The 16,164-nt window shown below is 33.8% G+C and overlaps 1 protein-coding gene across 2 annotated transcripts in view; it reads left to right on the forward strand.

Annotated features, from left to right (window-relative positions):
* Nucleotides 1-16,164, forward strand: part of sfmbt2 (Scm like with four mbt domains 2) — a 47,074-nt gene that overhangs the window by 15,641 nt on the left and 15,269 nt on the right. The window contains exons 4-6 of one of the 2 annotated variants that reach the window (XM_084406461.1): nucleotides 2,876-2,896; nucleotides 14,808-14,896; nucleotides 15,545-15,788. In XM_084406461.1, the coding sequence (XP_084262587.1) occupies nucleotides 2,876-2,896; nucleotides 14,808-14,896; nucleotides 15,545-15,788 (354 nt within the window). The remainder of the gene's footprint in view (nucleotides 1-2,875; nucleotides 2,897-14,807; nucleotides 14,897-15,544; nucleotides 15,789-16,164) is intronic. The other variant, XM_084406462.1, reaches the window with a different exon arrangement.

The following is a 16,164-nucleotide window of genomic DNA, read 5'->3' on the forward strand; positions in this document are numbered from 1 at the left end:
AAATCTGTTTTAATGGAAGTCAATGGTCACCAAAACGGTTTGGGTACCTACATGCATTCAGGTTTGGAAGGGTAAATGCTGACAGAATTGTTTATGTTACAACTAACCCTTTAAGGTTTGAGGTGTGTGTCAGTATTCATATTTTCTCTTCCAACCTTATACATTTCATGTACTTGATCGCAAATAGTCATGTGTTGCATTCGGTGATTATTGCAAAATCATTTTGAAGGGGTTTATTTTGCAATAATGACCAGCTGACTGTATATTTTTAGTAGGATGCATATCTTCAACAATGAGGAAATTATGCCATTTGTATTTGACTGCAGTGTTGGATTTTTGTCATTTTATATTAAAATGTATGTTTAATACATCCTTCAATCGTGCATTTTAAAACAGTATTCCGTGTTAAATCCTCTATGGAATACAGTACGCATAATGAAAAATTCAACTCTATGGAAAGCATTTGTGGAAGGTGTCAGTAGCTATGTTTTCATCCACTTATTTTTATGCACATTTTGGGATATCGCATAAAAGAAACGCTAGACGGAAAGGCCAAAATGCGCATTAAATTCTAAAAGTGCGCATAAAAAAAACGTATGCACTCAACTGATTTGGAAAACCGTTTTATCGGATAAGAAAATATGCGCATAAACTGAACGCATCTGAAATGTTGTTTTGGCCATTCTGAAATGCCTGAGCAAAGTCTGTCATCAAAATGGTTTGGGATAATTACCTTCCAGAACTGTCTTACACGACTGCATTCCTAAACAGCAGGCAGAAAGCAAGAAAACTTTATTGTTTCGCACTCTGAGGCGCAAGTCATTTATTATATACAAAATTATTATATACAGTGGCTTCTCCTACTGCAGCAACTTTCATTTTTCTTAGTGATATTTAGCGCCAGTTTAATCTTCGGCTCTCTGGATGGAAACGCGGTTTAATTCACAAATGTTTTATGCAATATTCCAAGTTAAATTCACAACTTTGGATGGAAACATAGCTAATTACCACTGAAAATACATTCATTTTTATGTCAGTTTGAAAAAGAAAACAAAAATGTATGTATACGTTTGCTTTCACTCAAAGTGCATTTGTAGAAATAATTTTGTATCAGCTAGCGCTTTACAAATGCTCTCTATATAGCTTAAATTACTATGTATAATCGATCTGAAACATTCCTAAAAGAGTAAAACTTGATGTTTATGAAAGTGTACGTAAGCACTTACATATTTATTTAAAGCTAAGGTAATGAATATGCATTCAGGTTTACTTTATGGCCATTTCTTTATTTCTTTTTCAGTGTAAAGTTGCCTCAGTTGTCTGTCTGTTTTTCTGTGTGTGTGTGTATGTTTTCAGAAGAAACAGATTAAATCTGTGTTTGCATTTCTAAGATAAGATTAAGTTTGACAGACAAACGTTCAACCAACGTTCACACTCATACTTCAAATATATAGAATCTTTGTGGTTGACATATTCTTCACAATGGAACTGTAATGTTCAAGAATAAAGAACCCTAAAGAACCTAAAGAACCCACGAAAAGGTTTAACGGGTACGGTTTACTTTCCTGTGTTGATATGTTGAAAGAGGAAGTTGGGGCGGGACATACCAAAACACTCCTCCCCCTTTTTTTTTTGTAACTGCCACTAGGTTTTAGTTTACATCACAGCTCGATAAACCACAGAAAGACATTTCTTTTGCAAATCAATTGATGGTTGGGAAAGGAAATAAAGGAAAAAAATGTATGACGATTAGCATAAGCAGAGATAAACCATAATTTGCTGTTTTCTGTCAGGGGTAGAGAGTATTTATTTATAATTTAGGGATAAAATTACATTTTCTTTGTAGAGATTATTTTTTGGGCATTACTTCTAGCATGCAGATGTTAGCCTAAGAGCTAACAGACATGGACTGAATTTTCTGAAATCCTCTGAAATCAAACATGTGAAAAACAGTACGCCAACAGAGTGGTACGTCTGAATATACAGCATTCAAACAACAGCTGGCGAAAAGTACACTGTAAAAAAATATTATTTTTACATTGCTTTAACTCATCAAAATAAGTTTTTGCAAATTTGCAGTTATACAAAATTTAACAAATTTTTTTAAGTTCAAACTACTTAAACATCCAAGTTGATTGTACTTTTTTTTGTCGTGTGCTACTTTCCCCCCGAGATTATGAAATGCGCATTCGATGGACACTTTACTATCCCATGAGGCCACGGGAGAGGATTTATGAATGACGACCATAGGTCACATGACAATGACAACAAGGCGAATGTAGTGCATCCGGATTTCATTCATATCACACATTCAAACTATACAGAAAGTACGTTTTAATGGGAGCAAAGTAAATTTCAAAATGTCAAATGTTGTAGGCCCTATTCTATAAAATATGCGATTTCGGATGCAGCGTAATAAGAGTGATTTAGAGGAGGATGTGACATCATAATACATTTGAATCATTCAGTCAGTTACTGCAACATGTAATGCTGTAATTTACATCATGTGTTTTGACAGGAAAGAAACTGATGATAGAAATAGAGTTCTTTAGCGTTTAATCAAATGGTTTATGGAAAACTATTGTCATCATGAACCATTTACGTTAGCAAAGTTAATTTCAGTGAGTGCCAGAAGATATATGACTAAATGAAATGACTCGTGCAAATGTGACTAAACCCCATTAATTAGGTTTTATAGTGTGTACAGAAGCTTAATTAAAAATAAATAAATGTGTAGGCGCAGCCAGGAATATTGTTTGTTTAACCATGTTTGATTAGCGTAAAAAAAAAATAGTGGTTTGTTTGTATGTGTGTGAGTGTGCATGTTTAGTGTGTATTTGTTGGTCATCTTTTTTCCTGTCTGTTTATTTCTCAGATAACGTTTACCTCAGAGCAGGTAAGCCGAGCCTCTACTTCTCTCTTTCCCTCTCTCTGTCCTCTCTTCTCTCAGACCAAGGGCATAGCTTTGGTTTTAACATTTTCAAAATCAAATAAGTAGAAGCACCATGTTTTCACCATATGATACCGCCTGATATAGATGATCAATTGTTCAGAAAGAGTAGTTATACTGTACAAGTAGACCTATACAAGATTATTTAAAAAAATAAATAAGTGTACACAGCTCTTGTTTATATTATACAGTATAATGTTTAAAAAAATCGTAATTTTTTTTATTTAATAATGTGATTTTATAGACTCATTTGGCTTGGTTGAATTCTAATGTAGAATGCGGTCTGTTATTTCTTGATAACAGACCGCTGCTAAGTATAACACACTGTTGCCATGAAAAACAGAGCGTTGCTATGGACGCAGGATTCTAACAGTAGAGACGGAGCGGACTATTTTCTTTAGCGGAAGCAATACAGTCGTTTTTAAATCAATAAACTCCTTTTTAAATCAATATTTTGTGTCAAATTATAGCGAATACAACCCCTTCAGGCTGATTCCTGATCAGCCTGTCGGGGTTGTATTCACTAGAACAACCGCCTCGCTCTACATTATCCCTTATATATATACAGTGGGGAGAACAAGTTTTTGATACACTGCCGATTTTGCAGGTTTTCCTACTTACAAAGCATGTAAAAGTAATTTTTATCATAGGTACACTTCAACTGTGAGAGACGGAATCTAAAACAAAAATCCAGAAAACACATTGTATGATTTTTAAATAATTAATTTGTATTTTATTGCATGATATAAGTATTTGATCACCTACCAACCAGTAAGAATTCCGGCTCTCACAGACCTGTTAGTTTTTCTTTAAGAAGCCCTCCTGTTCTCCACTCATTACCTGTATTAACTGCACCTGTTTGAACTCGTTACCTGTATAAAAGACACCTGTCCACACACTCAATCAAACAGACCTCTCCACAATGGCCAAGACCAGAGAGCTGTGTAAGGACATCAGGGATAAAATTGTAGACCTGCACAAGGCTGGGATGGGCTACAGGACAATAGGCAAGGAGCTTGGTGAGAAGGCAACAACTGTTGCTGCAATTATAAAAAAATGGAAGAAGTTCAAGATGATGGTCAATCTCCCTCAGTCTGGGGCACCATGCAAGATCTCACCTCGTGGGGCATCAATGATCATGAGGAAGGTGAGGGATCAGCCCAGAACTACACGGCAGGACCTGGTCAATGACCTGAAGAGAGCTGGGACCACAGTCTCAAAGAAAACCATTAGTAACACACTACGCCATCATGGATTAAAATACTGCAGCTCACGCAAGGTCCCCCTGCTCAAACCAGCGCTGTCCAGGCCCATCTGAAGTTTGCCAATGATCATCTGGATGATCCAGAGGAGGAATGGGAGAAGGTCATGTGGTCTGATGAGACAAAAATAGAGCTTTTTGGTCTAAAATCCACTTGCCGTGTTTGGAGGAAGAAGAAAGATGAGTACAACCCCAAGAACACCATCCCAACCGTGAAGCATGGAGGTGGAAACATCATTCTTTGGGGATGCTTTTCTGCAAAGGGGACAGGGCGACTGCACCGTATTGAGGGGAGGATGGATGGGGCCATGTATCACGATATCTTGGCCAACAACCTCCTTCCCTCAGTAAGAGCATTGAAGATGGGTCGTGGCTGGGTCTTCCAGCATGACAACGACCCGAAACACACAGCCAGGGCAACTAAGGAGTGTAAGAAGCATCTCAAAGTCCTGGAGTGGCCTAGCCAGGCTCCAGACCTGAACCCAATAGAAAATCTTTGGAGGGTGCTGAAAGTCCGTATTGCCCAGCGACAGCCCCGAAACCTGAAGGATCTGGAGAAGGTCTGTATGGAGGAGTGGGCCAAAACCCCTGCTACAGTGTATGCAATCCTGGTCAAGAACTACAGGAAACGTATGATCTCTGTAATTGCAAACAAAGGTTTCTGTACCAAATATTAAGTTCTGCTTTTCTGATGTATCAAATGCTTATGTCATGCAATAAAATGCAAATTAATTACTTAAAAATCATACAATGTGATTTTCTAGATTTTTGTTTTAGATTCCGTCACTCACAGCTGAAGTGTACCTATGATAAAAATTACAGACTTCTACATGCTTTGTAAGTGGGAAAACCTGCAATATCGGCAGAGTATCAAATACTTGTTCTCCCCACTGTGTATATATATATATATATATAATTATTATTATTATTATTATTATTATTATTATTATTTTTTTTTTTTTTTTTTTATGTAAATGCAAATTATTTGTATCTTTAAAATAAAGTAACAAGCTGTTGTCTAAAACAGTGGGGCCGAAATTGTAATTTATCACATCTACAGTTCCCACAGATCATTTACATTTTACTGTTAATTCTGTCATCATCTACCCACTCTGTGTTTCTTGTGGAATCAAAATGTCAAAGCTGCTCTTTTCCATGCAACAAAAAAAGCATAATGATCACTTGCTTTTTTTGTTCTTCTTTCAGACAAAACAAACTGTATTACTAGACTATTATTCAGCAGTCTCCTTTTAAATGGCTTAATAATTTAAATTCCTCCAAACCTGTTTGACTTTCTTTCTTCCATGGAGCATAAAATGAGAAATTGTGAATACAATTCTTGCCACTCTTAAGTTTTGTTTGATGAACAGACAAAATGTAAGTTTTAATTCACTAAAATTATTGTCTGTCTGTCCCTTTTTTCATGAGCAAATTGTTATTTTATTTCTAATTCTTCTTACTATTCCTTTTTTTAATTGAATTGTTTTTATCCAGTTCACTAAACCTGTCTGTCTGAATGATTTGTTTTCTAAATGAACTGCTCCGGTTATCGAAATTCAACACACCGACATGATGAACTGCTCAGTGAATAGAACTAGTTCAATTTCACTCTGTCCATACGGTATGACTACTTGAAATATGGCGCACTGATCATATTTACAACATTATAACTACATGAAAAAGAGTGACCGGTACATTTTGCTAAACTTTTTTTGTGATCCATGGACAAAAGTCAGTTTGTAATAACATGAGGGTGAGTAAATGGTGACATAAGTTTAATTTTCTTCTGTGAACTAGTACCCAAATCTACTCCCATGTATCAAGATGCATGATTCATCTGTCTCTATGTCTATCTTCTTCTGGAACTTCTCCTATCTTTTGCCCCATCTTTCTTAGAAATTCTCCAGAATTATTCTTCATTCCTCAAATATTTTCTGTTTATATTCCTTCCTTGTTCCTTATGCCTGTTTGCTGAGTTCTATCTGTTAGATGACGTATGTACGAGTGTGCGAGAGAGAGGTGTGAAGCTCATGGTATAGTGTCAGTGTGAGCTTGTGTATTTGCATGCATTTGTGTAGCTGAGACGCACGAAGTTAAGGCAACTCTGGAGGTCATATGTAAAGCTACTCAGCCTGGCATGCTTCACTAGATGCACGCACACGTTTGCATGTATATCATTTTAAATATGTTTTTCTGTTTCTGTGGCCATGGAGTCAAATGTTCGTATATCATGCATTAGTCGGTCGGTACACATTAATTTGAACAGTTCTGTAGCAGCCGGGGGAGGGGAATCACACTGTAAAAAAAAAAAAAGATATGATCAATAAGTTATGACAACGTATGTCTTTACATTGCTTTAATTCATCAAAATATTATATACAATTATATAAAAAAGTTATACAAGATTCAACTAAATGTTTTAAGTCCGTTTAATGTAATTTAAGTTGAAATTACTTAAACATCCAAGTTGATTGTACATAATTTAAGGCAGCAACTTTCTTAACAGTGCATAAAGAGAAAGGTTTAAACCAGAAAATGTAAATATTCTATACATAAAATTAAACAATTACTACTTATTAAAAATTAAATAAAAGCTAAAATGAATTATATTAAATCCTTGAATATAGGTAAAATTATTATGTATACTATGAAATATGAATATTCATTATGAGATCTGATTCAGATAAGATTACATTTATTATTTGTTATTAACTTTCCTTTGCCATTGACGGAATTTTCCATCATTTATGACACAGCGGTTCCCCGCCATTGACGGAATTTCAACTTCAACTTAAAAAAAAAAATGCTGGCGGTGAAGAATTAAATTATGAGTGTTTATTATTATTATTAACTGTATATAATATATATATACAGACCCTTTCCAAAAAATTTGAATATCATGGAAAAGTTTATTTATTTCCATAATTCCATTCAAAACGTTAAACTTCCATAGATTATAGATTCAGGGCCCACAACTTAAACGATTTCAAGTATTTAGTTGTTTATTTGCACATAATTTGGGCTTCCAGTTCATAAAAACCCACGAAAACAGAATATTACATGAAATCACACAGTAATTACACAGTGATACCATGGTCATTGAACCAGGTTTTGGTTCTTTTGGCAGTGTGGGCAGGTGCAAATCCTGCTGGAAAATGAAGAAGTCAGCATCTCCATAAAGCTTGTCTGCTGAAGGAAGCATGAAGTGCTCTGAAAATGTCCTGGTAGACGGCTGCGTTGAGTGGACAGCACAGTGGACCAACACCAGCCGATGACATGGCTCCCCAAACCAACACAGACTGTGGAAACTTCACACTGGACTTCAAGCATCTTGGATTGTGTGCCTCTCCATTCTTCCTCCAGACTCTGGGACCTTGCTTTCCAAATGAGATGCAAAATTTGCTCTCATCAGAAAAGAGGACTTTGGTCCACTGTGCTTTATTAAATCCAGAGTCAACGCAGCCGTCTACCAGGACATTTTCAGAGCACTTCATGCTTCCTTCAGCAGACAAGCTTTATGGAGATGCTGACTTCATTTTCCAGCAGGATTTGCACCTGCCCACACTGCCGAAATAACCAAAACCTGGTTCAGTGACCATGGTATCACTGTGTAATTACTGTGTGATTTCATGTAAGATTCAAATTTTTTGAAATCCTGTTTTCGTGGGTTTTATGAGCTGGAAGCCCAAATTATGTACAAATAAACACCTAAATACTTGAAATCGTTTAAGTTGTGGGCCCTGAATCTATAATCTATGGAAGTTTAACGTTTTGAAAGGAATTATGGAAATAAATAAACTTTTCCATGATATTGAAATTTTTTGGAAAGGGTCTGTATATGTATATAGATGTATATGTATGTGTGTGTGTGTGTGTGTGTGTGTGTGTGTGTGTGTGTATATAATTTAGTTTTATAGTAATTTTGCTTTTGTCTTTTGTCATTTGTCAATAGGTTTTTATTTATATTTTATTCAAATATTTCTATATCGTTTTATTTATTTTTATTTAAGTTTTAGTCACTTTCATACTTCAACTTAATTTTATTTCACTTAGTTGCCAAAGCAACATTTCAAATTTTTTTTTTTTTTTTGTGTAATATTTATGTTTTGATCAGCTTTATTTCCATTAAATTTTTTTTTAATATTTTTAGTTAATAACAACACTGATCCATAAACTATACAGTTCTGTTCAAAAATGTAAATACATCTTGCAAAATTGGCAAGATATTTATCAGTTTTAAAATGTTTTAATAATAAGAGGAAGAGGAATCCTACAATTCATTATTCATATATTCCACAAGACAAATAATAATAACAGATTTTTCTATTCAAATAATTACATACCATTGGTTCTCCTTTTCTGTTTATCGTCTTTTGTGATGTTGTATGAGTCCTCAGTTTCTCCTGACTAGCAAAGCTGCCTACTGTTCTTGACAAAAAGCCTCCAGGTCCTGTAAGTTCATTGGTTTCCCAGCATGCTCTGCACATTTGATTTCTTCCCCACAGTGACTTTATGATGTTGAGATTCAGCTTTGGCATTGAGTCAGGAGGACAACTGAAGGACTCATACAGAACTGTTACAAAAGGCTGCAAGCAGTCATTGATTCTCAAGGAGACACCATGATACTAAGAACCAGGCATATGTAAAGTTTTGAAAAAGATTGTTGGTGTAAATGAAACTATTTTTAAGTAAGTGCACCCTCACCTCTCGCATCTTGGTTTCAATTCGACTAGGACATGACAGCAGTTTCCACTGATTCAAGCCATTTAGACAGATTTTTTCATTAAAAAGAATTGAGTAAACAGAACCCCAAAGAGCTGAATGATTCATCACTATATTAAATAAAAAAACCTTGTTTGCACTTTATTTTATGTGTACTTACAGTGTACTTACCCAGGAAAGTACTATGTAAAATAAGGTAACTACATAGGTAGGTTTAGTGGTAGGATCAGGGTTAGTACCTAGTTTTCACCCAGTTATTGTTATTACTATAATAAGTACATGGTATGTTAATGTAGAAAATTACTGTAAAACAAGGTGATAACAAGAACCTTTATCTGTCTTATAAAAAAATCTGGAAGAAACAGTAAATAGAACCGAGCAAACATAAATATAAAGTGATAATGAGGAGATGACGAATAAGTTTGATTATCTGATGAGTGTCTATGACAACTGAAGACTGGCGGGAAACTAAGATAAAGAAACAGTGAAACACACATGACTGATGAAACTGAAAGTCCATGAAAATAGAACTGAGTAAATAACATTACCTACCTTTTTATTTATAAATTATGCAAATTTTGTATGTAAAATTTAGTGTTGTCAAATCGATTTATATATATATATAGGCTATATATATATATATATATACACACACACACACACATAGTATACATATACACACACACACACATACAAACTTGGTAACACTTTACAATAAGGTTCATTAGTTAACATAGTTAACTACCTTAGTTAACATGAACTAAGAATGAACAGTACTTCTACAGCATTTATTAATCTTAGTTCATATTAATTTCAACATTCTAATACATTATTAAAATCTAAGGTTGTATTTTTTAACATTAGTTAATGAAATGTGAACTAACAGGAACAAACAATGAACATCTGTATTTGTATCAACTAACATTAACAAAGATGAATAAATACTGTAACAAATGTTTTGCTCATTGTTAGTTAATAATATAATAGATTAACTAATGTGAACTAATGAACATTATTTTAAAGTGTTACCCCAAACTTTTATGTTAGATGCTATTAATCACGACTAATTGATTTGACAGTACTAGTTCAAATCATACTAACACTATACGTGCACATCAGGAAAAATTATATTTATATTTATATATATATATATATACACAAAAATGCAGTTCATGGCCCTTTAAAAAAAATTAAACTGCTTTTGAACAAGAACCATAGTTGTCATGAAGTAGTTCAAGAACTAAACATTGACATTGGCTTACAGTTGTGGGCCAGATTAACCGTACGGGTCATTGGGCACGTGCCCATATGGGCGTCATGCAAGGCAGTATAAATATTTTCAATTGTGTAATGGCCAGAGGCGGCCAAAAGCAAAGTAAGAGGAATACTTGGAAAGATAGAGGGATTTCTGACATCAACCAACAAATGATTACATTTTGATCAAATATTTCACACTTTTTGTTTAATTGGACTGAAAATCTGTGCACAACAATTACAGGGGCCGGCTGCGTTAACTGCTAAGACTATAGTCTTAAAGGTTAGCCATCACATTTTTTTCTTTAAGACTGTTCATAACTGTTTAAAGCCAGTTATATAAAAACGTAGACTGGTCTGGTCTAATTTGATACTAAAAGGTAAGAATTGCCCCTTGACTAACTGCTAGTTGGTCACACTAGTACTTTAGACTTCTTAACATAATGGCTATGTTTACTTTTTACAAAGTAAATAAGTTCAATTTCACTTTACCTGTGTTCTGTATAAACTGAACCAATTATTCATTCATTCATTTATTAAGGTGGACGTTTAACAGCTATTAAACATTCAGGAAGCTACTAAACACACACACACTCAAGCACACATGGAATATAAAGGCCTAAGATTAATCGCATAAATATGTGTTGAATTTCATTGTTATGCGCTAATGTGATGAAATGATCCCGTTCCAGTGAAGAGTGTCGAACACACGGCCGGAGCCGAGCGCTTAGACGCTGGGGGGTTGTTGGCATGGCAACGGTCGCACACTCCCGCACTCCAGCGATTAGCGTACACACTCGTGCTGCAGAGATTACACGCTGGGACACAGCGGCGTTTTGCCACAAGCACTCTTTCACACACACAATCAGACTCAACCTTTTCTTATTGGATTGAATTACAGTAGTGCAGGTCTTATACACACTAGTATTGCTACTTCTGTGATGGTTTTATATAGTGATAGAATATATGGTTAGACAGATCCTTCATATATTTATGTGGTCAGATTTGATTATCAAATCAAATGATTGGGCAAAAGGAGTTCTTGTGGGCGTTTAAATAAAATCATAGGCTACTCTGTAGTGCATTCTTTTTTCTTTTTTTTTTTTTGCATTGTATTAAATTCAATATGAAAGTTAGAAAAATGATTAAACCCTGAATATCAATAAAATCTAAATCTAATGCGTTTCAGTAAAAAGTATATATACAATTCAGTATTATAATTATAATCATTTTTTTAATGTAAGTTTTTTGATGCAACTTAACTTAACATTAAAACAATACATTTGTTACACTATAATAATGTTTTTAATTTTTACTTTTTTGATGTTACTTTTAATATCTATTCATTTATATTCATTATTTTTTTAGTATACAGAAAATAACTACAATTAAAAAACTTTAATATATATATATATATATACACACACACACACACACACACACACACACACACACACACACACACACACACACACACACACACACACATAGTATACATACACACACACACACACACACACACACACACACACACACACATACATACAAACTTGGTAACACTTTACAATAAGGTTCATTAGTTATATATATATAAAAATTTTTTTTTGATTTGCCATAATTTTTCTATAAAATAACTACAATTTTAAGAAATAACTACAATTAAAAAACTTTAATATATATATATTTTTTTGATTTGCCATAATTTTTCTATAAAATAACTACAATTTTAAGAAATAACTACAATTAAAAAACTGTAATATATATATATAATATATATATATAATTTTTTTTTGATTTGCCATAATTTTTCTATAAAATAACTACAATTTTAAGAAATAACTACAATTAAAAAACTCTAATATATATATATATATATATATATATATATATATATAATTTATTTTTGATTTGCCATAATTTTTCTATAAAATAACTACAATTTTAAGAAATAACTACAATTAAAAAACTTTAATATATATAATTTTTTTTTATTTGCCTTAATTTTTCTATAAAATAACTAAAATTTTAAGAAATAACAATGCTTTTTTTTGTTACCATATGCTTACATAATTATCTAAAATTGTATAATTGGAAAAAATACACCGTATAATTATTTTACTATACAATAAATAACAATAATATATTGTTATATAATATATGTAATTTACTCTACTATAAATCAAAGAAGAGAATAAGAACATTCCGATTAAATGTTACTCTTATTCCGTGGGAAATAAAATATACTGAAGAATAGGGTGTTTGTGGGGGAGTTGGATGAATTATTTTAAAAACACAAACCAGTCAAATATCCTTGAGTTAACTTGATTAAGCAATGACCTTTTTGCTGTTAAAAATAGTATCCTGGATGTACTATTGGCAGGCAAACAGGAAATCGTGTTATCCACGATTCAGATAGGACAGGTTGTTTCTACTGTAGCAGTCAGTATCACAACACTGCTCTTCCTTCAACTGAGTGTTTTCTTCCCCTTCCTCTCTTGAATAATTGCCTTGATTACATGAGCGAGAGAAACTCTTTAAATCTGGCCCGCTGTTTACAGAAGATTGTTGGAAGATATGCAAATCTGCTTTTGCATAATCAATATTTGCATAGAGACTCCCTAGCGCAGAAAAAAGGAAGCGCAAAACGGCTCATGTGTCTGTTTGAGTTGTTGTAAATTATGCATTTATTTATGTGATCCGAACAAGTCTGTGCAGCCAAGAGCAATTTAAGAAAATGCGCCACAACGGATTTTAAGTAAACTTTGCAACATATTTAAAAATATCTACAAAAATCATCTCTTGTAGAATCTCTTGAAGCCATAATTACAATATCACAGGGGGGCAAAAAAAAACCCAATGAGATCTTGTTAACATCCTTTTTGTTTCTAGACAGCAATTATATTAAACGAAGCAAATGGAGACCTTTGCTTACCAATCGCATCGTTTAAATGGAAATTCCTAAATTATCTAATGACCAGGCTTGTTGTAAAAAAGTGTGGGGATGAATTTAAAGTGTATCTGTTGCTCTGTTCCTGTCTGTAAAACATCAAGTTGAATGGCAGACAATGCAATGACAGAGCAGAAAACACTTTCAATTATACTGTATATACTATATATTCTTCTGTCACTCCAATTCTACTATATCTCAGTCCCATTTATTAAAATGTAATAACTTGCTACAACTCTTGCACAGTAAAAAGGTGTTTAGTTAACTTACTTAATAATTTTAAGGCAATGGGTTTACTAATTTTTTTAAGTAAATAAACATAATGCTTAATTGAGAAAATTAAGTTATGTGAACTTGACAATTCCACATTAATTCTTTCGATTAAGCATGAAGTTTACTTACTTTATAATTTTAAGGCAACTGGTTTCCTCGAATTTTTTTTTTTTTTTAAAGTTAAGTCAACTGATCACTTTTTACACAGTAAAAGACTAAATGGAACAAGCCTAAATAATTGTGATACTTATGTAATAAGCGTATAATTATTGTATAATAATGATGTAATAATCGCATCATGATCCATCTTATGCAATTTTGCTTTTCTGGTAAATTTGATTCGTTTGAAGGATTTTAGCTATTTACTGGAAAACAAGTTGACTATATATTGATCAAGAACATTATTTTTGTGTTGATTATTATTGGCCAATTGTTCACCCTACAACCCTACGACGGTCTCTCTCTCTCTCTCTCTCTCTCTCTCTCTCTCTCTCTCTCTCTCTCTCTCTCTGTCAGGGCAGAGCTCACACCCTTGTGAGTGGTGTCATGTGTTATTGAGTGAAGCAGTTGTGACGTAACAGGGCAGAGACAGTATTTGGCTCTTATAGTCAAGCTAACAGTCAACAACCATGCTGGCCACCTTGTAGAACTTCAGCAGTGTGAATTCTGCTGATGCAAACGTACAGTTTGTGCAAACGATGCACAACTCGTCATGATTAATGTGTTGTTGTTCTTCTCTAACACGTAACTAACTAGCACTTCTCTCTGTGGCGGTACCATGTAGAATTATGCAGAAAGCAGGAGGTTTGTGTCCATTTAGACAATGAAATTCAGAAATTGGCTTCTTGTTATATGTATTCGTAATGCATATATGAATAATTTATGTGGCTGACACCATTGGGAAGTAAGTAGCAAGATGTTTGGGAGAGGAAGTCAATTAAACGGTAAAACTGTAAATCTGTGGATGTTAGAGAAATGTTGACACATAATATATATATAAGTCATGTTTACTTTTTGGTTCAACTTTAATGTAATATTTGATGAACAATTTGGTATTCAATTAGACAAAAATGCTAAATAAAACACTTTCACTGTGGTCTCTGACGTTTGAATCTGAGTATATATAATGTATTGGCTGTGTTTTGCCCTGTTATTCTGTAAAATTCACATTGGGAAAAAGACAATAAAATATAAATTATAAAAAAAAGAATCTGAGTGTATATATATGCCTGCATGTGTTGATTTTTTAAAATTATACACACACACACAAACATGTGCATGGTAGATATTATCAAACAGCAAAGTAATACATTAGTTCCAGCCAAAGTATGGAAATTGTCTGTGTATTTGGATTTATAGTGTGTGAAATTCATTATCTGCTCTTTCTTGATCTATTTCAGCTATTAAAGAGAAGTACAGTGACTGGGCCGACTTTCTTATCAAAGAGCTCACAGGTTCACGGACAGCACCGGCTAACCTTCTTGAAGGGGTGAGAATGATGTTACACTTATTTGTTTAGTATACAAGAACATCAAAAATGTCCTTAACATTAACAATTTTGTAAATGCGTAAACAACAGCAGAAATGAGATTTACCAGCCTATCACATGGGACCACAAACATTGGACCAAATATGATGATATTATCAGCCAATAAAAAGTGACAGATAAAACTGCACCACAATACCATAATTCTGTTTATTGGCTACATATTAGCACTCTTGGGTCATGACCCACTGGTTGAGAACCATCAAATTATGGCGAAAATGAAATTTGGAATGGCCTTAATCAGAGTATATGACATTTATTTTGACGTGAATGAAAACAAGACTGTAATAGATCATGTGATAGGCTTGCACAAAAATCCCATCATTGTCTGTGACAGCAAGACTAATGTCCATCTTTTACTCTTCGTTTTGATGCGTTTAATGCTAAATAAAATGAGCGCGTCACATTTTTTTCATCCAAAAATATATGCACAACACATACTTTTTCAAAACTCTTAAGCTGAGTCTTCCCCAGAGGATTCAAAGGCAGCAACCGAATCAAGAGTTACATGTTAAATTGCACATTCCTTGATAAATGATTTACCTAAATGAAGAATATTATTTCTTTGTCTCTCTCATCCTCTCATCTCAGCCATTAAAAGGTAAAAACACAGTGGATCTGATCGTGGTAGGCTGTATTTTGGAAGTGCGTGATGACTCCGAACCTAGCGTGTACTGGGCCGCACAAGTCCAGTGTAACGTCGGTGGACGTTTATGCCTCAGCTATGTTGGATTAAATGACCCCGCCCACTACAGGTGGATGTTCTACCTTGACAACAGGCTCCGCCCCCTGGGATGGGCCAAAGAGAATGATTTATCAATGAAACCGCCCACAGGTAAGAGCATTAACCTGTATTTAAACGGTGTAAATGACTTTGCAACTAAACTAAAATATAGTCAGTGTTGATTCAATTGCATAATTAAGTTAAATGAATTGAGTATTAAATTAAAATAAATGGAGATTAAATCTAAATAAAATAAATGTATTAACAATTTTCCTCTACTTTTTTCAAGTTTCCATTAAGGTTTTGAGTTAAAACAGTTCATAGTCATACTTATTGCATTTTTCTTGAGGCTTCCCCTTTCTTATGCAAATTGTTCCATTTGCACTATTGCCAAGTTTTTGATAGTGTACAAAAACTTGTTCCATTGCCAATTTCTATGTACAGCCTGTCTGACTTCCACACTCTAATAATTATGGATCTGAATTCA

The sequence above is a fragment of the Rutilus rutilus genome (genome assembly GCF_951802725.1).
Source record: "Rutilus rutilus genome assembly, chromosome: 4".
Lineage (NCBI taxonomy): Eukaryota > Metazoa > Chordata > Actinopteri > Cypriniformes > Leuciscidae > Rutilus > Rutilus rutilus.